This window comes from Schistocerca nitens, chromosome 4 (genome assembly GCF_023898315.1).
Source record: "Schistocerca nitens isolate TAMUIC-IGC-003100 chromosome 4, iqSchNite1.1, whole genome shotgun sequence".
NCBI classification, from domain to species: domain Eukaryota; kingdom Metazoa; phylum Arthropoda; class Insecta; order Orthoptera; family Acrididae; genus Schistocerca; species Schistocerca nitens.
Window position 1 is genome coordinate 791,859,294 of NC_064617.1, and position 26,414 is coordinate 791,885,707.

The 26,414-nt window shown below is 40.6% G+C and overlaps 1 protein-coding gene across 1 annotated transcript in view; it reads right to left on the bottom strand.

The window, feature by feature from the left end:
• Window positions 1-1,269: 1,269 nt before the first annotated feature.
• LOC126252574 (zinc carboxypeptidase-like) overlaps window positions 1,270-26,414 on the bottom strand; it is a 113,644-nt gene continuing 88,499 nt past the window's right edge. The window contains exon 9 of the mRNA XM_049953474.1: window positions 1,270-1,463. Within this exon, the coding sequence (XP_049809431.1) occupies window positions 1,270-1,463 (194 nt within the window). The remainder of the gene's footprint in view (window positions 1,464-26,414) is intronic.

Sequence of the window (26,414 nt, forward strand, 5' to 3'; positions counted from 1 at the left end):
AGCACGTGTCCACCTTATTTTACTATATTCACTTAACAGGCTGTTAACTGCTGTGCCAGTTCCTCTTGTGAAAAAGAGTTTCTGGCAACATGTCTTACAAGCTAAAGAATATGCTTGTCTCTCTTCCTTTGCTTTTCTGTTGCAATCTCTTTTCTGCTGAATGTGTATCTTCATTCGACAGACAGTCCTGCAATGTGTCCATGACCTGACCCACTTGCGACATACTGGCTCGCTTCCCGCTTGCTTCTCTGTCTCCGGTATGTCTTGAGTTAGCCTGTGACAAAGTGAATTTTTATAAACATTTTCTAGTTTCTACCCCATACTATTCTGTGTTATAACAAATTCTAAGCATAGAAACGAAGTTTGGCAGTCGTTTAACTTCAATTTTAGGCGAATTACTCCACTTAAGTGTAATACATAAGTCTGAACTAGAATTTTAGCGTGTAGCTAATGCACAACAGGAATTTCAATGTCAGTTGTGTATGAAAAGTTTGTGAAACTATAAACTTATTAGGTGACGTAGATGTGTTATTTTCTGTTCAAGAATGAACCGAAACCATAAAAAGGGACGACCATATTGCAATGGGACAGTATTCAGTGCAGCCTGATTCGGCCAGCATCTGTGATGATCCGGACAGGGTTTCAGCTGCGTATGTTTTTGAGTCGTCATTCGCGATACTTAGAATTATTTCGTGTGGCTTCAATTTGGACTAGTTGGGACTCTGGTTGTTTCCTGATATCAGTTCGACAGAAGTTGTGATTTTCGTGTAAAGTAGTTTGGGACTCCAACTTCGTGCACTGATGCTGGACTTTATATCAGTTTGGCTATGACAGGCTTTCTGCTACCATCGATATTTAAGTTATAGCATCAGGCGTTGGTTAGACTCTGATTAGGTGTGAGTTGGTGTAATTATTTCGAAATTATGAAAAGACAGCGAAATGATTTGTCCTTTTTGGGACATTTAACAGTCCAGTCTCTAAGACAAGTGGTGATACATCGTAGCTTATTCTTTGCACAGTATCTGGGCACCACAAAATGTGTGGGTAGGTGTTTCGCTGGCTAAGTGCTTCCAAGGCACAGCGTTACGTTACGGCGAATACTGGCGTCTTCTGGACATATCACAAGAGAGACAACACAGGACACTCCTCGTGGAGATCACCAGAAAGCGGGAACGTACCATCAGAACAGGACAAAATGCAATGTTCAGTGTCAACGTAGTTTATTATTCATTGGTTACAGTTACTGTACAGGGTTCTCTAGGGGAGCTACTAACAGCGGATAGCGTCCCACACGTCCTCGAGGATGGACAGGACGCTGTAGAAGGTCTCCTCGCTGGTGGGGATGATCTGGTCCGGGGGCAGCAGGAAGCCATAGTGACCCTTGTCCCTCAGCTCCCACAGGAAAACGTAGGGCACGCCCAGCTTGCCCTTCACCCAGTCGATGCTGCCGCCAGTCGCAGGGTCTGTACACACAGAGACATGCAGCCAAACGTTCGTCTGATGATACACAGTGGTCGACAGCACATCGTTTCTGCACTTACAACTTATACTTTGCTCATAGCCAACCTGTAGGTAACTACATACACAGTTTGTTGAGGTGATGATGAGACAGACTCTACGGTCTAATGGATAAGACGAAATGTATCTGTTTAAGATAAGTAATAATAGTCCAGGAAACGCTGACACAAAGTTTTGAAACCAAACTTGTGTGATAACAAGCAGAATACAAAAATTTGCAAATAACAGTTTGTATGATGTAACACATCGTAATTTAATACTTATGGTACTAATACGTTAAAGTGTAGGCAAACCTAACAATGATGTTGCCATACTTTATTTAGGTGGGAGAAGGAAACTCCACTAACACAAAAAAGATGACTTAATGTGATACATTTCCATTGTCTATCTTGATGTAGAAGTATTACTCGACAAAAAAGACCGAAGACCTGGCGCAGAGCTCCATAGTGTTAACTGCCAAAAAGCGACTATGTTTATTACTGTTCGCTCCAATTTTGTTATAAGTGAAGCGGTGTCACTCACTATATGTCAATCAAACGTTTACCAGCGCCTTTGCTTGCAAAAAAATCCAGTGTAGCAACACTTCAACATCATTTATTCAGAGTGTAACGTGTATGAACTAATGATTCGTCTGATTAAACCACTGGCTGTCTTAATTCTGAAGCTTCACATTCTGGTAAAAATTTAATGCAGTATGCCGTTTTGTCAATGTTCTCTCGTTCACACATTTAACGATTCGCTTATAATCGCACCTTTTAGGGTCAAATGCCATAGGCTGAACATTTTTTCTCAAAGTTTTCTTGCTCGCCTTGAAATCCAATTCCCTGCGATAAAAGCCACTAGCTTCTCGCACATTTGGAATTTCTTAGTATTGATCACACTATTGTAGCAACTGCCTGCCACCTGAAACACATTTATCCTTATCGCCAATGGTATGTTTCCTGTGGTCGCTTGCTTCATTTTCTTTGATGTACACCCTGGTCCCAACCCAGTTAGCATGGTGCCTTTCCTGACACAATTTGCGCACTGTTGACTTACTCAAATTTAATATTTGACTGAACATTGCGTCGTCTTTTCTGTCATCACTGTCACTCCTTCCGCCTTCTTCAGTAAATTTAGTAATGTTATTAGTAAGGCGACACAGCTGACCGCTGAGGCAGTTACTGTGATCATTCCTTATTCTTGCACTGCAAAGCATTAACGTGCACTGAAGCACGGCATCCACACGGAGAAGCCGAGTGAGCGGCAGTCGTCCCATCACGCACTTCACTCGCCTTCAGGCAGCTGAATCCTCACCGACTGCCAAGCAGCAGGCGAGTGCCTTCTTTCCAGGCAGCAGAAGAAACACGGTGGTTAACTACGTCAGAATGAAGCGTGAGGCGTAGTGGCGAGTAAACCTCCCTACCATGATCGTCCGCAGAATTTTTTTTAAAGAGGTGGGAAAGCTTGCTACGTACAACCTGTTAGTCTTATAGAAAAAATGAACAGACACTTTTTGTAGGAGATTTAATGTAGTTAAACATTGTACTTGGGTACGTTTTTGCTGGAGGCAATAGTTGTTCAATCACTCGAAAGCTGTGGCCTCCAACGAAAAAGTATCATCTATATTAAACTTTCCACAAAAAGGTCCTGATCATCTTTTGTGTAAGACAATAGTTTGAAGTTTTTTATCGATTGGTCTTTGTAAAATGGCTTTACAGTTGGCTATAATATCAGTACACACGTTTTTCCTGCATGAACAGGCAAATAGAAATTTCAGAATATCAGAATATATCAGCCAAGTAAATCAGTAGGAGATTTAACTCACATACTGTTTTTCGGTCACTGTTCCAGCAGTTAAGCAAACAGGGCAAGCGGTATTTACGGTACAGTGACTTTGAAGGACCACGAACGTTACTCGAATTGTCTCTTTGCAGGAAGCAGTGCTTTTATTTATGTGGGGCCTTCATTGAACACTCTACGAGTTGATCTTGTACTGAGTGTTGAGCACAGCACTGAGTTGAAAGCAATCGGGAAACAGCAGCTACAACCTTACTATTCACAGAGGGTGCTCTTTAATCGTTGTACAGTGTTTATAAGAGACAGACTCCCTACATTGTTGAAATTCATACCTTTGTACCTTCGTACACGCATGTGGTTCCATTTTGATGGAGAGCCTCCTGTTTTATACACCTTGCTGGTGATCATCTTTTCCCAGTACTCAAAACCTTGTATTTTTCGAAGGGGGATTTTTACGGGAGACGTTCCAACACCATTCCTCAAATCCCACTGTTTGACCCAATTTCTCCCAAGGTTCCATCCACATCGATAATTTCGTCCAATTAGGATGATTGTCTTGCTGCATTCGTTCACCTTCTCAGGCACTGCATTCTGTAGTACCAGACATAAAATAAAATTCGTAAAGGGCCTGTAACGCAAAATGAATTTTAAACAGTGGAATCTCCACTATGAAACCCTCAATGACGATGTGGTACCAGCTTCAAAGTGGCACTCTGCAGTTGCTTTTGACACATGTAAGCAAATATTTCACATTGTCGACCATTGATACTTGATATCTGGATCCTCACGTCAGCACCCTCTATTGTCAGCATTGTTTTGATCTTCAAGCTTTGGCACACCTTGTCGAAAATCCGAATCTCCTACAGGTGAGTGATGCTGTATATACACTATGTGATCAAAAGCATCGAGACACTTGGCTGAAAATGACTTAAAAGTTCGTGGCGCCATCCATCGATAATGCTGGAATTCAATATGGTGTTGGCCCACCCTTAGCCTTGATGACAGCTTCCACTCTCGCAGGCATACGTTTAATAAGTTTCTGGAAGGTTTTTTGGGGAATGGCAGCCCATTCTTCACGGAGTGCTGCACTGAGGAGAGGTATCGATGTCGGTCGATGAGGCGTGCCACGAAGTCGGCGTTCAAAACATCCCAAAGGTGTTCTATAGAATTCAGGTCAGGACTCTCTGCATGCCAGTCCATCACAGGGATGTTATTGTAGTGTAACCACTCCGCCACAGGCCGTGCGTTATGAACAGGTGCTCGATCGTGTTGAAAGATGCAATCGCCATCTCCAAATTGCTCTTCAACAGTGGGAAGCAAGATGGTGCTTAAAACATCAATGTAGGTCTGTGCTGTGATAATGCCACGCAAAAGAACAAGGGGTACAAGCTTCCTTAATGAAAAATCCGACCACACCATAACATCATCACAGACTCCGAATTTTACTGTTGGCGCTACACATCCTGGCAGATTACGTTCACCGGGCATTCGCCATACCCACAGCCTACCATCGGATCGCCACATTGTGTACGGTGATTCGTCACTCCACACAACGTTTTTCCACTGTTCAGTCGTCCAATGCTTGCGCTCTATACACCAAGCGAGGCGTCGTTTGGCATTTACCGGCGCGATGTGTGGCTTATGAAGTCCGTGATTTCTGCAGAGCACTCCATTCTTCCTTCTCACGATATCTAATGACTACTGATGTCACTGATATGAAGTACCTGGCAGTAGGTGGCAGCACAATGCATCTAATATGAAAGATGTGTGTTTTTGAGGTGTCTGGATACTTTTGATCACAAAAATGCAACTGTCCACATTCAAGAATATAATGGCAGGAAAACATTTTACCAACAAATTATATTCTTCTTTTGTAAGACCGAAAAGTACAAACTACCATCAAGTAGTTACTGTAACTTACATTTCAAGTGCTGAGTTTGCACATTTGTAAATACAGGGAAGCCTAACAAAATTTGTAAAATACTTACTCGATTTCATTTTTCATACTACTCACTCTACTGCACGTAAGAAATACATGGTATGCTCTGAAAGCGTAAAATCTAGTTTATCTATCAGCGTCGAATTCTACATCAGTTTGCCTGTGCCGATGAAGAAGTCTCTACACTGATAAGTACAGTCTGATCGGAAATAATACCACCTAAAATTAAATAGTACAAGGCAGAATATGCTGTGGAAAATTTTGCCTCTAATTGCATCTATTAGTTGTTAATTAAATTTTGTATCATATCAAAAAGCAGAGTTTAGACAGAATAGGAAATGCACCAAGTAAGACCTCACATGTGAAAGACATTTTCATTTGCAAATTCCTGGACCCAAATGGCATGATGATCGTGAAACATATAGAAGAAAAATAATTAGGGTAAGTCAGGGTGATATGGTGAATCGGGTGAAATGGTGAATTGCTTTAATTCTTTACTGTTTAAACAGATGTCTCTGTATGTCTGTATGCCAACAGTCTCTGTGTACGTGTTGAAAACCAGCTCCGTTTTAGAGACCATAAGTACTTTGTACAAAACTGTTTTCGATGCTAAATAATTTTTATATGCTGCATGCATTTCTAGATGTTACTTCATGTAGCGTAGTCCGCGGGGTATTTTTTGATATATTCTGCCTTCTTATATTGCTTATGAACTACGTAACCTAGAAATCGTTGCGTCTAGTGTTTTGAAGTTATTGCCGTGCTATTCACCGTTTCACCCATAGCAGATGGGAGAAATGGTGAACTTGGGTAGGGGTGATACGGTGAAGGACTTTTCTTATGTGTAAAGTTTAAAGCTTTTATTTAGGTACATCCCAACCAGGATTTTTCACAAGTCATGAAATGTTAGCGTTTCCTATCCCATGCGAGAGTTATATTCTGTTTTTCCGACGTCTCAATACAATCGTTAATTTAAAAATTAGTTTATATATATATTTTTTGCGAGTACAGTTTGGTTTGTCAGTGATTAAAAAAGTAAATGTTCTAACTACCGCCATTGTTCCAGGCAAAGATGCCTACATTTTACAAAAGACAAAAAGGATCCAGCCGTGCTGATTGGACAGAGGAGCAACTTAACGATGTTGTAAAAGCGGTGCAAAATAGAATGAGCCTGAATAAATCCTCAAAGGAGTTTCACTTTCCATGGTCAACGCTGAAGAGACGATTAGCAAACGGGTGCTTTACGAAAAAACCTTTGGGTGGGCCGCCTGTACTAACAGAAAAATGTGAGAAAAAGTTGGTAAAACATATCATAAAATTACAAAACTTCGGATTTGCACCGAAAAGGACAGAAGTACGTACCATGGCGTACAAACTAGCTGAGAAATATAAGCAACATCACAAATTTAACCGAGAAAAGGAAATTACTGGAATGGACTGGCTACATTTATTCTTAAAAAGAAATCCGGAACTCTCAATCCGTAAATGGGAAGGAGTTTCACAAGCACGGTCAAGGGGTTTAACTACGAAAAACGTTTCAGAGTATTTTTCATTGCTGCAGAACATCTTGGTAGAGCATAACCTCCTTGATAAGCCGGGAGATATATTCAACGTAGATGAGTCCGGACCTCAGCTGAATAATAGACCAGGCTACGTGTTGGCAACAAAGGAGTCTAAGAGCGTTCCAGCGATAACATCCGGTGATAAGGATGAAACCACATCTGTAATCGCTTTCTGCAATGGAGAGGGCCTGTTTTTACCCCTAGCTTGTGTTTTGAAGGGAAAAAATGAAAAGGCCGAGTACAAGGACGGTATGCCACCGGGTTCCACGATTTTCATGTCACGAAAGTCGGCGTACATAACAGCTGATATTTTTCTTCTGTGGCTAAGGAACCATTTTGCACCGAGGAAGCCTGAGGGAACAGTCGTGCTTATTTTGGATGGCCATAGCTCTCATTGCAGCAGCGTGGATACACTAGAGTTTGCAGAAGAAAAAAACATAATTTTGCTCTGTCGACCCAGCCACACCACACACTATCTGCAGCCGCTAGACAAAGCATTTTTTAAAGCTCTGAAATCCTATCATTACAATGCTTGCAATTCGTACATTAAAATGAATCCAAATAGAAAAATTTCCAGTGTTCGGAGGACTGCTTACAAAAGCATGGGTACAAGCAGCTACGACAGAGAGTGCAATATCGGGGTTCAGAAGCACAGGAATCATCCCGTTTAATCCTGACGTCATCCCCGAATACGCGTTTTTAACATCAGCTTCAGATTAACATCAGGAAAACAACGAACGACATGAAAACAGACCTACTTCACCTCGACCAAGTTGTTCGCACTGGCAGGAGATACCTAATCCCTCGGAAGAAGCAACTGCAGACGTAGATAACGAGCAGGGACTTGAACGCATACAAGTTTCACCACAACGGGCGGAAAATCCACAGGAAAACATGCAGTCTTCATCAGAAGCAACAGATATGACCTCGACAGTGGCAACAAAAGGATCTCAAATAACCCCTGGCAAACTCTTGGACCATATTTCGCCGATACCTGTCCTAGATGAAGTTGCATCTGCAAGGAAGAAGTCCAGAGCTTTAGCTAGGTTTAGACTTGTCCTGAAAACATCGACAACCTGAGAAACAGAAAACGACAAAATGAGTCAGTGAAGAGTAGAGCAAATACTAAAAAGAGGACCAAAGGACAAACCGTAAACAAAGGAAAAACCGTAACCAAAGGAAAAACCGTAACCAAAGAGGCTACCAAAGGAATTATCAAAAAGAAGCAGCCTAAGAAATGAAAAGCGTCTACCGCTGACACCGAATCCGACTCGTCGCTGGATATCCAATTGCAAGACGATGATGACGACGCGGATGATGGAGAGTGTTGTTGTGTGGGGTGCGGTGAACTGTGCAGTTGCACTAAAAAGGACGTGGATTGGATCAAATGTATTAGCTGCCCATATACATGGGTGAAATGGTGAAATTGATAAAAAGAAGTATTGTTTTTAGTTAGGTTTAAGTAGTTCTAAGTTCTAGGGGACTGATGACCTCAGATGTCAAGTTCCATAGTGCTCAGAGTCATTTGAACGATTTTTTAAACAACTCATTGGAAGTGGAAGACATTAAATTAAATCTCGCGAGACTGAAAGATTAACATCTAAGTTTCTGTTCACTGTATTTTTACAGGTCTTCTCAACTATTCTACATCGTTTGATTATTAATTATTGTGTAAGTATTTTTAAGTGCATATACAGTACATAGGATGAATCACTTAAGACACCGCAAATATTGCAGAAATGGAAAGTGCTGTAGTGCTACTGATGTGCAGTTTTCACAGAATGGATTGGTACTCAGAAGCTAGTATTGTTAGCCAATAAAGAGATGGTAATAATATTTAGAAAGTGTATATGTGTTGTCAAGAATATACTTTTTAAATCGAACAATGCCTATTGACATTAACAAGTAGGATAAATTAGAAAGTCATTGGTGCTTCTTGCAGGACTCTAATGCGAGTCGTTTACGAGAATCGTATTTTCAAAAGTTTCCACTCCGAAAGTTGTGCAATACCTGTGGTAGCACACACTACAGAACGAAACAAGCGTGTACAGGAAGTTATGTGTATTCTAATCAGTAACGAGACAATTGACTATCTCAGTTTGTGTTCAAAATCACCACCGGCAGCGGCACTACATGCTTCCAGTCTGATGTGGAACGACTGCTGACACGTGCTAGCGTTTTAACAAAAATGTCCAAGCACGTTGCAGTAATACATCGTTGCATATCGTCGGATACAGTCTGTATGTCCTTGTAGACAACGTCTTTCAGTTATCCCCACAGAAAAGAGTCTATAGGCATCAAATCCAGGGTATGGGTTGGCCAAGGTACGGGCGCTCTGCGTCCAATCCGACGATTTGGAAATAATTTGTGAAGATATGCTGTAGTACTTCATGCGCTATGGGCTAGAGAGTCATCATGTTAATACCACAGGTTCCTCCCTGTTTACAGCATCCGTGGAAGATGTCTATTAGGAGGCTGCGATATTTGTGTGAGTGCAGTGTTCCGTCTACGAAACACGGGCCTGTGAGCTGATGGTTCACTATCCCACACCACACTTTTGCACTCCATGTATGCTAATGTTAAACATGACGAACCCAACGCTGATTGTCAACAAACCAATAGTGTATGTTTCGGCGATTTACGTGGCCGTATTGGTAAATATGGCTTTATCACTAAACACGATACTTCTGGGGTATCCTGTCTTAATGCCCATGTACAGAAGTTAACACGATTCTTATAACCGTTTCCATGCAGCTCTTAATGGAGAGAGATGTGATAGGGATGAACTTACGTCGATGGAGAATGCGTAGGACATTCGCCTGACACATGCCACTTCCTCGAGCGATTGCGAAGGATCTAACATACGGATTAACTGCAAAAGCAGCACGAACATTAATTTGCCCAATTTTTGTCGCTCCTTGTTTCCTTCTATTACGTTGTGCAGGTGTTACACTACCACTTTCGCGTAACTGGTTGAATAAAAAAAAATGGCTCTGAGCACTATGGGACTTAACATCTGTGGTCATCAGTCCCCTAGAACTTAGAACTACTTAAACCTAACTAACCTAAGGACATCATACACATCCATGCCCGAGGCAGGATTCGAACCTGCGACCGTAGCAGTCGCGCGGTTCCGGACTGAGCGCCTAGAACCGCTAGACCACCGCGGCCGGCAACTGGTTGAATAGATTGATAAATAACTGACGAGATGATTGACGTATTCTAGGATACCTTGCCGCATACACCGTACAAGAACGAACGGTATTCTTCCTACATTCTCCCCACACCATGAGAATGTCGATTTTTCTGCATTGGTAAATCCCACCGTCCACTCACGACCTACTACTTGGACTGCCACGCACTGTGTAGCAAGTCACAATGCACTGAAGCAACACACAAGCACACTGTAAGGAAACATAACGGCAGTACACCTAGCAACTACTCCAAGTGAATGGCACAATCAAGTGTCAGTGTGCAAACTTTTCAAAATATCATCTCTCGTAAGCGACTCACATTAGAATCTTGCAACAGACACCACTGGCATTCCAGTTTATTGTACTATTAGTTTGTTAATGTCAACAGGCACTGTTCCATTTTAAAAAAGTGTACCTCTGCACAAAAAATTCACGTTCTAAGTATTATTACAATCTGTTTATTATCCAACAATACGAGCCCCTGACTACCAATCCACTCTGTGACAACCGCACATCAATAGCACTTTCCATTTGAGCAATATTTGCGGTGGAAATTCTAGTTTATTCAACCTGCGTGAGGTGTGTGTGTGTGTGTGTGTGTGTGTGTGTGTGTGTGTGTGAATGAGTATAGTTTATACTGAGATATTTTATTGAAAACAATTTCCTTAATCTCCCGTTTTAACCCTATAATTTTATCACTAACACTGTCCACGTAGATTCGTTTATCAAAAGTTAATAATTGTTTTTGCTAATTAAAACAGATGAAAGCGCTCTGAGCAGCATCTATTGTCTCTGTTGTTGAGAACTATCACTTGCCACTGAACACATCCTCCTTTTGAGACTTCCTATTAGCAAGTTCGTAATTCATCGAAGCCTGCAGACGCTCATAGTATTCAGCCTGGAGAACAGTAACTTTCGTCGCCCGTGACAGATGTCTATCGTAGCAGATGTACAAGTTTTTCTCTCGCTTCAGGACAACAGGTAAAGGCGGCGCAATCGGCCACGGTGGAGCACTCCTGTGAGCCGTTCCTCGCTAATGCCAGTGTGTAATCGTTAATGGAACATTTCTTATGAGGTTGACAACCTTTTCCACCAGCTGAAACTCCAGGTAAGTATTTTGTCGGAGGGTGGCTCAAGCCCGACATCTTCTCGGACTTTGGCTCATGGGCTATACAGTTCTAAGCGTTGATCACTCTAATCTAAAACCAAAAGGTATTAAATACTCCGGACGCAACTGCTGAAAGTGAAGCAGTGTTCTCTTTTTTTCGAAATAAGTATATGTAATCAGAAATTTTTAATCGGAGTAATCTACAAACCACGCAAAATCAGTGTGGTATCATCCTTCCAATTAGACCAGTCCTCACTAGTGTCATAGTACGAGGACGTAAGCGTTATGGGGGACACAGTGACTTGCAATTAAAATCTCGCTCTATATGATTCACGACAGTGAATTTTGCTCCAGGCCTTTCTGCCCATGATAAGATTTCATTAATGTACTAGTATTCCAAGCAGACCGCCAGAGAAAAGTCTCATTTAATAACCTATAGAAACTGAAAACAGGCTCATCTTGAAGTCCTACAAAAGGACTGTTCTGATATCCAAAGACCGGGCATAATTAATGAGTCGACATTATACGGTAACGCCTGGGAATTCAGTAGCGCACTGCAGGACACAACAATATTACAATACAATTTCCTCGTAGATCCACTACTGCCGATAATAACGAACATTTTTAACTATTCTCTGACCTCTAGCATCTTCCCAACAGCCTTTCTGCCAGCATTAGCGTGAACTTCCGAATCCACAATTCAGAATCAGCTTATAAATTACTTAATTCCCTGATAGACTGAAATATGCTATTGTTATACCTTTGCATAAAAAGGGGGATAGATCTGATGTCAACAATTACCGTCCAATCTCCCTTCTAACAGCTTTATCCAAAATTTTTGAGAAAGTAATGTATTCAAGAGTAGCTTCACATATCTGTAAAAATGAAGTACTAACAAAATGTCAGTTTGGTTTCCAGAAAGGTTTTTCAACAGAAAATGCCATATATGCTTTCACCAGTCAAATTTTGAATGATCTGAATAACCGAACACCACCCATTGGGATTTTTTGTGATCTCTCAAAGGCTTTTGATTGTGTAAATCATGAAATTCTGCTAGACAAGCTCAAGTATTGTGGCATGAGTGGGACAGTGCACAAATGGTTTAATTCGTACCTAACTGGAAGAGTGCAGAAAGTAGAAATAAGTAGTTCTCGTAACATGCAAAGATCAGCACATTCCTCAAACTGGGGAACTATCAAGAATGGGGTTCCACAAGGGTCAGTCTTGGGTCCTTTGTTGTTCTTATTATATATTAATGACTTGCCATTCTATATTCATGAAGAGGCAAAGTTAGTTCTCTTTGCTGATGATACAAGTATAGTAATCACACCTGACAAACAAGAATTAACTGATGAAATTGTCAATACTGTCTTTCAGAAAATTACTAAGTGGTTCCTTGTAAACGGACTCTCACTGAATTTTGATAAGACACAGTACATACAGTTCCGTACAGTGAATGGTATGATGCCATTAATAAATATAGACCTTAATCAGAAGCATATAGCTAAGGTAGAATATTGCAAATTTTTAGGTGTGTCCATTGACGAGAGATTAAATTGGAAGAAACACGTTGATGATCTGCTGAAACGTTTGAGTTCAGCTACTTATACAATAAGGGTCATTGCAAATTTTGGTGATAAACATCTTAGTAAATTAGCTTACTACGCCTATTTTCACTCATTGCTTTCATATAGCATCATATTTTGGGGTAATTCATCACTGAGGAATAAAGTATTTATTGCACAAAAGCGTGTAATCAGAATAATAGCTGGAGTCCACCCAAGATCATCCTGCAGACATTTATTTAAGGATCTAGGGATATTCACAGTAGCTTCTCAGTATATATACTCTCTTATGAAATTTGTTATTAACAACCAAACCCAATTCAAAAGTAATAGCAGTGTGCATAACTACAATACTAGGAGAAAGGATGATCTTCACTATTCAAGATTAAATCTAACTTTGGCACAGAAAGGGGTGAATTATACTGGCACTAAAGTCTTTGGTCACATACCAAATAGTATCAAAAGTCTGACAGATAACCAACAAGTATTTAAGAAGAAATTAAAAGAATTTCTGAATGACAACTCCTTCTACTCCATAGAGGAATTTTTAGATATAAATTAAGGGGAAAAAACAAAAAAATGTTTTAAAAAAATTAAAAAAATAAAATTAAAAAAACAAAAAACACAATAAAATAAAGTTGTTATATTAACTTAAGTATGTTGTTAAATTAACCTAATTATGTCATGTATTGGAAAATTCGACTCGTTCCACATCATTACGAAATATCGTATTCATGATCCATGGAACTAGTATTAATCTAATCTAATCTAATCTAACGTCGAATAACGTTCTAGATGGGTACTAGTCTGATTTCCGGAAAAATCACAGCCTGACGGCTGCTCTTGGAAAAATGTCTGACGAACTGAAACTAGTCATGGATAAATAAGAGGAGAGTATTATGTGCTTTTTTAGCTTCAGCAATGCTTTCGACACTGTCGATTTTGATATTCTACTTGCTAAACTCGGAAGCCAAAACTTTTCTTGAACTGTTGTGCAGAGATTCCACTCACGCCCTACGTCCCTCCAACACCACGTTATTATTGGAAAAACGAGGGCACGATGGAATACTGTAGCGTTATGGGTCCCACAAGGATCGGTATTGTGTCCAAAACCTTTTTCATTGTATGCTAATGATATGTCGACTGTTCTCTCCCATTGAAAATATCACTTACACTCGGCGACTTTCAGTTACACCTAACTGTAAGCCCAACAAACCGGCACACAGCCATCTGGAAGGTAAATTCTAACTTACTTGCTTTATCAGAGTGGGCGCAAACATTGGTTTAAAACTTAACCCACATAAAACGCAAGCAATCTTAGTTGCTCACAGAAGACTTACTATCCCTCATTTCAGAGAATCGCTTCCACCCATAATCCTAAGCAGTACATAAATAACCATTTTTTTCTTCTAAAGAGAACTTGGGGATAATTGTGTACCATCATGTAGACTCGACTGAAAGCAAAATTGATGTAAGAAAGTGTCAACAGTACTTCATTTACAACAGAAATGTGAAGAAGTATTTCCTCTCGTTCTTAAAAGAACCTGGTAGAGTCACTAATACTTCTCATCCTAGATTACGGTGATCTTATTCACCAAGGACTTTCGTATGAGTGCTCACGCAGGCTGGAACTTACGATGAAGCTCGTCTGCGATACATTTATAACGGGCACGCTGTTTAGACCATATCACTCCTGCCTACGAACAATTATCGAGCTACGTGCCGATAAGTGTAGAGATTATCTGTGTCTGTTCTGTCGTCTTCACTTCAGTGACGACTGAGATACTTTTCCCACTGGATACTTTTCCCACTTCGGTACTTCTACTGTGCTGCTCATTTGAAAGAAAAGGGGTTCCTGGAACGATAACGATATGGCTACTTTCGAGCCTTTTACCAACGGCGTCCTCTGGATCAGTCTGCTGCGCATGTCTCATACAGAAAAGGCGTTACAAAAACGGAAAAACCTAAGAAAAAATCTGTCAGTTCACAGGCCTAATGGCTTCTCAATCAGTCTGGATACCACTCTTTCCATAGTAATGGCCCATTGCTTCCTCAGCATGCAACTAGAGCTCACAAATATGACATTTTTAAATACATAAGTGTATAACAATGAAATATAGTGTTTAATTGCTAATCAAAATGTATTGTTACAATCACCTTATGACATCTCTCTCCCCCTAATCACATTGAAAAGAACATTAATAAAATACATTAGATGTTCACAACACGCTACAGAAAAGTCAATGTAACACTGATCCGCTACAAGATGATTTTGGGACTGGGTTTCTAATACTGGCTATCGTTTTAATCATACCTACGCTAACTCCTTCATTAGGCACTGCCACAGACAAGGTCCTCTTGATTGTTTTACGCAGTGTGGCAGAAACATGTCTCTAGGAAAAACGAGTGTGTCGAAGATGTGTTATTTTTTCGCTGACAATTTGTCGTAGCTAGAGAGTTGACTGCTTGTTGAGAAAAACCGTTTATTGATTACGCGAAGGCTTAAAAAAGTCATCATATTTTGCCTTTCTACTACTGAAACTGTAATTTTTTTACGTAGTTCTGCAGGATTCAGCTCGGTGCTTACAACAGAGTGGCCAATCTGATTTTGGGTATCACACCTGTTGCTTTGCTTTGTTCCGCAGCTTTCGGAACACTTTATATAATGCAGGCGTTGTGTTTCGCTTGAATCTTCCGCACCAAAACCTCGTTTATTTGCCAGATGTAGTTCTGCAGGCAGTCGTGTTGCAAGAGGTTTCTTTAGCTTCGTATTATGTTCATCGTCATGATTTACACTAAGTGCATTATTTATTTACTTATTGTTGCTTAAACCTGACCAGATTAGGACCTTGAGGCCCTCTGTTACATCTAACTAGGAAGAACGCATCCAAAAAATATTGCGTAACAATCACAATAATAATAATATGTATTATTAATAAAAATAATAATTGGAAATAATAATAGTGGTATTAACGATCACATAATGCCGGTATTAAGAGTTATGTTGATTAGTTACTACAAAACAGTCACAATAACAGTAATCTGCATTATTAATAAAAATTAATAATTGGCAAAAATAATAGAAACGGTAACGCTAATAATATGATAATGGACATGTTAAGACTGATAATAATAAGTTTTGTACTTTTGAAGTCTTGTTTGGTACTAGAAGAAGTGGAAAGGATCGTGAATAAGAAGACTGAAATGAAAATGACAATGGCTGTTAGAAAAAAGAGAATTTCAATAGAGAGGTGTGCAGGCGAGGGGGAAGGAAACATACGCGGGTACGAAGGGCTGGCGAGAGTGAACTGTGGAAGAGATAGCTATTGTGATAGAAGATGAGTCATTTTGAAGTTTGATAGGATTTTATTTTCTCTAATATGACGGGGAAGATTATTCAAAAGTCACGTTCCTGATAGAGAAAATGATTAACAGAACATGACAGAGTTACGTAGTGGTACACAGAGGATTTTACTATGTTGAGAACGAGTATTTCTGCTACGTTGTTCAGATAGTAGTGTAAGGGCTGGAGATAAATAAGAGGGAGCGCAATGAGAAGACGACTGTGACTGCATTCTGCTGTCGAATGCCCACACCAGGCACCTCAGGCCCAGTTCGCATTCACTGCAGTGGCTAAGGGAGGAGTGTCAAGCACGAATTGATGCCCCGAAGCAGGACTGTGTCGGCGGCAGGTACAGACCGTAGGTCGGCAGTACTGTAAGACCAAGTCCCACACAGGAGACTTAGTGCAGGAGGTGGCTGGCCAGACCCGGTCCCGAACTCATGGCCACAGCCGGCAGTGCCCAGACGTCTGGTCGTGTAGCATGACACTGGCGTCGTCGTGGTGTTGCTGGACTATGGAAGAAACTGACTTCGTAGCTATTTACACGGCTGTGGGGCACATCTTTGCATTATTACCCAGCGCTGGTCATATAGCTCATAACGTGGTTCTTGTCCTGAAGTGGCAATACCGCACTGCCCGCTCCGGCTACCACTGCCCTGCTGTATGGCTGGCTCGTCTTCAATTCTTGTGTATATATGGAGGGTGTTCGGAAATTCCTGCTTCAAACTTCTAGGACCTGTGCAGTAGAGTGAGTGCATAAAATTTAGAATAGGGACCCAGGTCCGGAAACTTACAATTTCCCTGCTACAACTGTTAGAAAACATGTTTGCTAGGTGGGTTTCTAACAGGGTAGTCATGGTGGGAGGGGAGTGCTTAAGTCGGATCAGTTGATGTCATTTGACATCCATTCTACCTCTGCCTACCCTTTCCTCGACGACGTTGTGTAACTGTGGCGAAATGTGTATGCTATGGAGTCCGACGTTGGGCATACCAATCTTCATAAAGGCGACGAGTAGCTCATCCATTACCGTGAGGTTTGCCATACAGAAAGATCCTGTTGGTGTGTTCTGTACTCAACCATGTTACTCTAAAACTCACAGGCACGTAAATGAGGCTCGAATCAGATCAGAGAGGTAGGATGCAGGTCAAATGACATCAATCAATCCGACGTAAGCACCCTACTCCCTACACCATGACTAACGAGTTGCAAACCTACCTAAAGTCTATTCAACGAGAGCTGGGACGAAACATAAACAGTTTCACGTGAGCGACTACGCTCGTTTCCAGAGAAAGCATGCGGTGTGCACGTGATACGTAGGGGTGTGGAAAATCCTTGGCACACGCTTTGCAGCTGGCGGCGTTCGGCTGGCTGCCGACATGTCACAGCGGACCGTGAGAAACCGGGGCAACAATGTACGAAATAAATTTAACAATAATGTTAAAATAATGTTAAACTGAGTTCATTCTGTCGAAACAGATTTATTTTCATTCAGGTTGCTAACAAAACGCTCCATTCAAACACAATTAATTGTTAATTTTAATAACAATACCAGTAATAATAATGATAAAGGACGAAACAAGGTTCACTCTGTCGAACTTGACCTGTTTTCATTGAGGTTTATAACAAACCGCTCCTCTCTCTCCTCTATAATGCAGTCTAATTTCCACATTTGAGTTTCCACTTTTTCTACGACGTGGAGGACACACTTGTTCCAATTATGTGCAGTCACTGTTCTTACTACTTCTTCTAGCAGCACTTTTAACTTCCGGCATTTTGTATGTTTTGTTTTTCGCTGCAACATAGCCTTTGATTCTGGCTCACACTAACTCGATGGCGTTTAATTCACAGTGGTACGGAGGAATTCTGAGAACAGTTTTCCCTGTATTCTTCACCATTTCATCAATTGTGTGTTCGTTGTGCGCTGTTCTGTGATTTTTAACTATATCTAAAAGTTCTTTCTTCAACATACCGTCTTCGAAATCGATGATTTTAGATTTTAGCCACTCTGATACTTCGTGCTTATTGGAATTCGCACTGGGAACTTTTTCTTTTCTCCGAGAATGGTACGGCGCGTTATCAAGAACAATAACTGCAATGTGTGCGATAATCAGACGTTTCCCTTTACCTGATGGGCCCTTGCTTCCGGTGGATAATCCGGACAGAAACGCTTGTTTCGAGGAATTTATTGTGTCATCTACCCAGCTGTAACTTCGGGTATGTCCTGCGTTCACCCACGTCTCGTCCAAATAGTTAATGGGTCTGTCTTCATCTTTCAACCGTTTAATGGTTCGAAGATAACCCCGACTCCATATAATGATGTCATCCCTGCCTATTAGCATGCTATCGCGCCCACGCCGGACATATTTGAAATTCATTTCTCTCAATAACTTATAAAATGTAGTTCTCTGAAAATTGCCCAGATCTGCATCTTCGTTCACGACTGTCAGCACTTTGTCAATTGTTGGCAATTCGTTACGAAAAAAAATTCGTGTACTTTCTTTCGTATCGCATTTCTATCGAAGTCATCAACACTTTCAGAAAGTTTCTGTCGTAATTTTCCTTTCTTGGGAGACTTCGAAGAGTGTGTGGCCTTGTACTCACTTATCACACGATACACTGAAGAACGTCCAACACCTGTAGCTGAAGCTGTTTTCGAAACAAAGTCACTCATCGACTGCTCTGGATGTAACAGTTCCGTTTTATACACATTAAACGCCATGTGCTTCTCGGAAGAACTTAATGATTTCTTCTTTGCTCGCTTCTTTGGTGGACTCAGAACTGACACGTCGACCTCGCTCGCTGGATCCGTGGATGACATAATGAGAACAGCCGTATGTGATGCTAATGAAATAAGTGAATATATAAAATAAGAAACTATGCGATGCTATTGGATGCGCACATAAACAGTGAATGCTCAGCGTGACTACAAAACTATCGGTGTCTGAGATAACGTGGGCTCGGTGAAACAATGTCTTTAAATGTCTTTGACACCGATAGTTTGCAAACGGAAGTGGAGCACCTGCAGACTGTATTTCTGAAGATTGGGTACTCGTCCCAGCAAGTGGTGAGAGCGCTGCAGACCTGTAAACGACTGAACAAAGAAGAGGAAGAGGCCCTTAAAACGACTGCCTCTTTACCATATATTGGTAATATTTCAGCGCAAATACGCAGAATACTAAGAAAATATAAAGTGAAAACAATCTTTCGCTCTCCTACAAAAATTTCGTCGCTGTTCGGATCTGTCAAAGACGACCTAGAGCTGCGCAAGGCAGGTGTTTACAGGATTCTGTGTGAATGCGGCAAATCTTATATAGGGCAAACGACGCCTACTGTGCAGGATCACATTGTAGAACATCAGCGGCATACTCGCCTTCTTCAGCCTTGTACAGTGTGTTAACTGTAAGACGGCAGAGTTGTGAGGGGAGTGCGGGGAGAGGAGGAAGCAATGCATTGGTTGGCGAGCGGAGAGGAGCCGTTGGGGGGGGGGGGGGGGGACAAGGCACGCCTACCAGTTGCAGTGCTGGCACTACAAATTGCGCGTCATGCTTACACGAAAGCAGACGAAAGGCGTGGAAGTAAAACTCGCTTTAAATGTTGTTCGTAAACGAAACTGAAATCGTCATGTACATTGTAATCTATATATATAAAAATGAATGTATGTATGTTTGTCTACTATGAGCTCACAAACCATTCATCCGATTGCAATGAAACTTTGGTGAGTTGTTCTCTGAACGCCTGAAAAGAGTAATAGACAATGTTTCAACAGTTAGGTTACTGTTGCATGCATAGCGCAATTGATTAGGTAAAGGCATGTCATGCAGAGGACCCGTGTTTGATTCCCACTGCTCGCAATTTCTTATTTCATTCCCTGCAATGTTAAACTATTAATTATAAAATTTAAATATACTTAAACAGGTCATATAGTATAACGTAACTGTCAATCTCTATATGCATAAATGAATGTATGTATGTCTGCCCTCTGTGCATTTTGAATTTGGAAATGTACTGTAATACGAATGTGTTTCGAAATAATACATTAACCAGTGGTGTTTCCATACAAAGCAATATGGTAGCAAGGAAAAATGAAATATAAGGTAATTCGGACGAAATAGGGGCTCCTTCAAAGTGATCGCGAACAAAATATCTGAAATGGAAACTCACCTTTTCTTGCCAGGCGTTTGTGGTGATACGCCAGGATGATTCTTGGAAAACTGTTTGAATCTTCCAATGCTACGCATGCTTTGTCCTGTGTATGTAGCAGCTCTCAATGAAGATTTGTAAATGGGGTGAAGCAATTTTTTCTGCTCCCTTTCCCTTTCGCAGCATTCAATTACACGCAATATAATTTTGCGAGCATCGCTACGTAATACTGGTTTCCTTCTAACCGTAGGCCTACCGGTAGGGGTTGTTGGCGACTCTTGAGATGGGCCAGCAACTGCCTCTTCACTCATTTTGATAATGTTTAGCACAACTGCACAATAAAAACACGCAGAACAGTACAGCGCAAAACAATAACGAAGCAGACGACAATGGCTACCTTGCACAACACAGTCAGCTACGTAATGTTGGCAGCAGTCGAAACTGCGTGCCTACCGAAGCCTCCCGACGTTTACCGACTTACCGATTCGGGACTAGGGAGAGGTCTGCCATCTAAAACTTTACACACTGTAAGTCTGCCATCGCCAAACACTGTATTTCCACTGGTCATGCCATGAATTACAACGAGACAAAAATTGTGGCCCATACGTCTAACTTTCAGAGTTCTATTGTTAATGAATCCGTGGAAATACGGCTGCCTGACAATGAGTCTCTTATTAATCGTGACGGCGGTTACCAATTGAATTCGGCATGGAATCCAATTGTTGAAAAACTTTGTGTCCTCCGCAGCCGGCGTAGGTCTGTGATGGAACCTCGAGCCTTTACCTTTCCTAAATCCAAACTGATATCGATGCGGCGAGTTTTCACCACAGAGGGCGCGTGACGCAGCAGAATCGAACGCGCTCAAACAGCGCACGCGCAACAAGTGAATCCACCACGCATGTGCCGGAGGGGCCTTAAGTACCAGAGCTCAGGGAGTTTTCGCTAATAGCACCTGAAGATGGCCAGAAGACTCTGCGCCGAAATATTGTGGTAGGAAGTTGCAAACATCCGGCAGTTCGCCGAAATTTTGTGGAACACTATGAACGTATCTTGATTTTTCTTCATTCTTGCTTCCATTATCAAGTACCAAGTCAGACTGCATTTCTCGAGCCTTTACCTTTCCTAAATCCAAACTGTCCATCATCTAACAGCCCCTCAGTTTTCTTTTGTCATTCTTCTCTGTAATTACTATTCGTGTCAGCAGCTTGGATGCGTGAGATGTGATGCTGAATGTGCGGTAGTTCTCGCATCTATCTGCCATCGCTATCTTTGGAGCAGCGTGGATAATATTATGCTATTTTTCCAAAAGTTTGATGGTACATCGCCAAAGATTCCATGTGCTAACTCGAACAGTCATTTGGATGCCATTTGCCACAATGATTTTAGAAATTCTGCTTTGTTTCATCTTAAGTCTTTCAGAGCCCTTTGAAAACTACCTCTTACACTGGATCCCCTATGTCTTCCCTATCGACTCCCATTTTTTTCTTCTCTGAAGCCAATGGACAAGGCCAACAGTGTACTCTGTTCCACCTATCTGCTCTTTCTGCTGCGTTTAACAGTGGTATTCCCATTACACTCTTAATGTTAGCACCCTTGCTTTTAATTTAACTGTTGGATGTTTTGACTTTTCTGTACTACAAGTCCGCCCTTCCGACAATCATTTCTTTTTAAATGTCTTCACTTTTTCCTGCAGCCATTTCGATTTTACTGCCCTGCATTTCCTGTTTACTTGATTATTAACTAATTTATTTTGCTGCATTCCTGTCTTTCCCTAAACATTTGTGTACTTCTTCCCTTCATTGACGAGTTGAAATATTTCTTCTGTTGCCCATGGTTTTCTTGGAGTTATCTTACTTGTATCCATGTCTGACTATCCAACATCTGTGATTGCACTTTTTAGATATATCCATTCCCGTTAAACTGAATAGCCTACTCTGATATTGCTCAACATAGTATTCACATCGTTAGTGGACTTTCAGAATACCACATACTTCCACACTGATTCTTCCATACGTTTCTCTTAAACTTCAATCTATTCTTCATCATTACTAAATTATGATCTGAATCTATATCTGCTCCTGGACATGCCTCACAATCCTATATCTGATTTTACAATCTCTATCTGACAATGGTGTAATACAGCTGGATGGAAACTTCCCATGTCACCAGGTCATTTCCAAGTACACCTCCTTTTCTTCTCTTCTGACCTTGAACAGAGTATTGGCTATCAGTAGCTGAAATTTATTGTAGAAATCAATTAGTCTTTCTTCTCTCTCATTCCTACTACCAAGCCCATATTCTCCTGTAACTCTTCTTCTACTCCTTCCCATTCAACCGTACTCCAATCCTCCACGTCTATTAGATTTTCGTCTGCCTTGACGTACTGAACTGCCCATTCAGTATTCTCGTCTACTTTAACTGTGTAATAATCTCCTGCTTGAGACGTCAGCATGCGTACCTGAGCTATTGTTGTCGGTGTTGGTTGTTGTCGATTCTGATGAGAACAACTTAATTTTCTACTACGTTCAAACTGCTGACATTCCATGCTGCGACTCGCAGAAAGCTATCCCTTTGTTCATTGTTCCATCTTTTTCTCATGGTCAGCTCTCCAATGGTAGTCCCCTCACAGAGATCGGAATGGGGTACTAAACCGAAATCTTTTGCCAATGGAGAGTGCATCATAACACTTTTTCAGTTACAGACCACATGTCCTGTGGATACACCCTATGTGTCTTTGATGCAGTGGTTTCCATAGCCTTGCCATTGATCATTGCTGATCATTCGGTCTTTTCGGGCAGTTTTCCATTCCAGGGCCAACAGAATCCTCCGAACCTCTGTGCGTTCCTCCATCCTCTCTGACTAGGCCATTGGCAGAGCAAGGGTGATTTCGTATGCCGGAAGTATTGGGCCACCATTGCTGATGATTTTCATTCTTTAGGTGGCTGAGTTCGAACCTCCGATCAATGATATTCTGATTACTACTCAAAGACACTACGCCTAGACAACATTTTTAATATTTTAATGTTGCTTGTCAGTCAGATGGTAGTGAGCTTCACCAAAGGCATATGGTATGGGCCGTTTAAGTAACTTTATTTTTTGTTTTAGAGCACGGTGGAAAGACTGAAGAAGAAACCAGCCAGCGAGGGTAAAGGGGAGTGGTCAGGTACTGACATGGCCAAAAGGGCAGCTGCCGATCATTTTAATGCTCATGGAACTACACTGCATAGGAGAGTAAAACCAGTGTAGGGAATCAGCAGACATCAATGACGTCTCAGTTAGGTTTTTTCAAACAAACCACATGAGGGACTTACATTTCTGGTTAATGACGCCAGCGAAGAGTGAGACGATTTGGCAGAAAATTTAAAACTTCTTCACAGATTTAAAAGAGAAAATAAACTGACAGGTAATCGTTTTCCCTCAGAACTTTATTAAGAAGCACCCAGAACTGTCTCAGAAAACCACAATCCCCAAATTTGATGCGTTGTTTCAGCTTCAGTCGACTAGCTGAAAATTATTTTAACAATCTGTTTTCTTTACTATCTTGTACTTTTGATATATAAACAGATTAATTCGTTTGTGAACCGCAAAAGGGCTCTTTTTATTTAAAAGCCCAAATCTTGTTTTGTGGTACACACTACCCGACACTTTTCTTAAGATCTTGAACTGTAAGCCATAGAAAATTTTCTCTTGTTGTGTGCCGTTTTGGTCAGAAAGCTGTTTTTCCCCATTTACATCAAAACAAATGTCAAGTAAAGGTTTTACCGAATTATACCTTATTTTAAAACACAACAAAAGTTTTATATTAATATGGCTTAAATGTCCCGTACTAGCCGCCATTTCCCTGTTAATGTTGCAGGACAGCCAGACTTTTATTAATAGAAACTGCGCTGATTGTGCTCTTGGATTAATACAGTAATTGTTAACTGTCAGAAGTATTACATTCTTATTTCAAGCACTTTGTATTTCCTTTGCTTAAGTCCAATTTTAAAGTGTGTTTGTTAAGTGGAAAAGTATTTGCAGCTAATCCCACGTTTGAGTGGTTCATTAAGTAAGAAATTTATGACATCAATATGGATGGCTCGCATTGCAACAGTATTTAATTAAATTCATTTGCTTTGTTTCTCAAGACGTAGTAAAATCTGGAAAGAATAAATAATTTCATTTTTATTTGAAAAGTTTCGTAAAGTGATTGGTGAAAAAAGTGGTCATTAAACACCTTGTGAGTTTCATTCTGGTCTAAATATGCATTTACCCAAACAGAAATTCATTAACTGTTCCAAGTTTAATGAAAGTAATTATATTGAAAATTCGTCCCTCAGGGTTGGTGACAAGTATTAGAAGGTAGAATTACCTGTTTTCAGAAGGAAAGTTCTTATGTTGAGTTAGTACTGCTTCTTAGCTCAGTGGTAAATAGTGGCATTGTGTTTTGGTGGGAAACATTATTTATCAAACCAATAATGAAAGCTAAAGAGTGAAGCGAAGCGTTAAACCTACTTTCTGGACAGAACGACCCCTAGTTCTTCACTAAACGCTGCGGAATAAATATGATAATCTTAATAATATTCAAGCGGGTTTACACGTAGTTAAAATTTGTTAGACATTTCAGTTCAAATCTAAACAGTTCTCGAAGAGTAAATTTTATTATTCCTTGGGAGTCTCTAGTTAGACGCTACGAAAGACATTCAAGATTTCAGCAAAGTTATGCAGTTTTGTAGGCGAGAACAGACACTCGTAATGGAAGATGATAAAGCACATTATAATTAACTAATGATAAGCACCAGTTTGATTTTGTTCTACAATATTACTTTTATTGTTAACTGCCTTTCGGCTTACAAGGCCATCTTCAGGCATGTCTGAAGATGGTCTTGTAAGCTGAAAACCGGTTAACAATACAAGTAATACTGTAGAACAAAAGTAAACTGGTGCTTTTCAGTCATTATAATTTTGTTTTACCAAGAACCGATGGAAGATTCTGTTAACACATTACTACTGCAAATGGATTAGAGATGTGTACGAGCGTCATAATCTCCTCTCTCTCTTGTCAGTGGTACATATCCTACTGACAGGAAGTAAAACTTAATTCGACCACTACCCAAAAACGATTATCAAAACTACGCTGTTATCTGTAGTACCTAAAGCCTTGGAGTACATTGCTCGTGACAGCTGTAGCGATATCTCAAATTTTATAAATATCAATCATGTTCCGAAAACATCGTAGCACAGCAGTTGTATTAGTCAATTTGACTGACCATGTCACATATGATTTACACAGATAGTTAGCATCAGTTCACTAAAATTTTGATACTGTTGATTTCAAAATATTACTTATGAAAATGAAGCAGCTGAATTTCTCAAACAGTGCAATACTTTGGCTCGACAGCTAACTCAGAAAAAGATATCAACGAACCATCTGTGGGGTCGGAAAAGCCATCACGGAAACATGTGCTCAATGAAGTCCCTTGGGGTCCAGTTTTTGCTCCGTTGCTTCTCTCATTGTAAATCAGTGCTATTTCATCTAAGTCACATGATTATAGCAACAACATGTATACTGACAAGATCCAGGTGTATCTAAGCTCCGGCTGTAATAAAATTGCCGGTGCTACATCAGCAATAAATTAGGAACTTTGCTCAGTTACACAATGGGCACAAAACGTAGATCTTAAATTAATCCTAAGAAGCGACACGTCATCCTCATTTTACAGCGAAATTTGCTCAGCGGACATTTTATTCATACACTTCCTCCTGTATTCCTTAGTGGTATAAAATCACGCTATGAAAAAAAACCTTAAATCATCTCCACATAATTTTTGATGAGCATCTAAATTGGAAAGAAATAACTGTTACAACACGCAGAAAATTATTCTCTTGCCTATATGCAGTGCGAAAGTATAGTATAATCTCTTACTACTTAAATGAAATAAAAATTAGTTCAATTGAATCCTTGACCAAACTAGTGAAAATTCCAGACAACTAGAAGTAACCATGAATGCTTACACAAGAAATGTGAGTAACATTCATTGTTTGATTACGTGCTCTGCTCACATTGAACGAACGCGACATAATATGAGAACTGATTTCAAACTCTATTCTTTTCTTCATCGGTTCCTTAGTTACAGTTGTCGATACATCTCATCCCATACCAAACATCTAATAACACTCCATCACTGCAACACGTCTCCACAGAAGTCCAGTTCCTCAGCTGTACCGATATTTCACTCTAAATTTTTCTGCATCCCTTTCTCTATGTCAGCTACGCGACTCATGA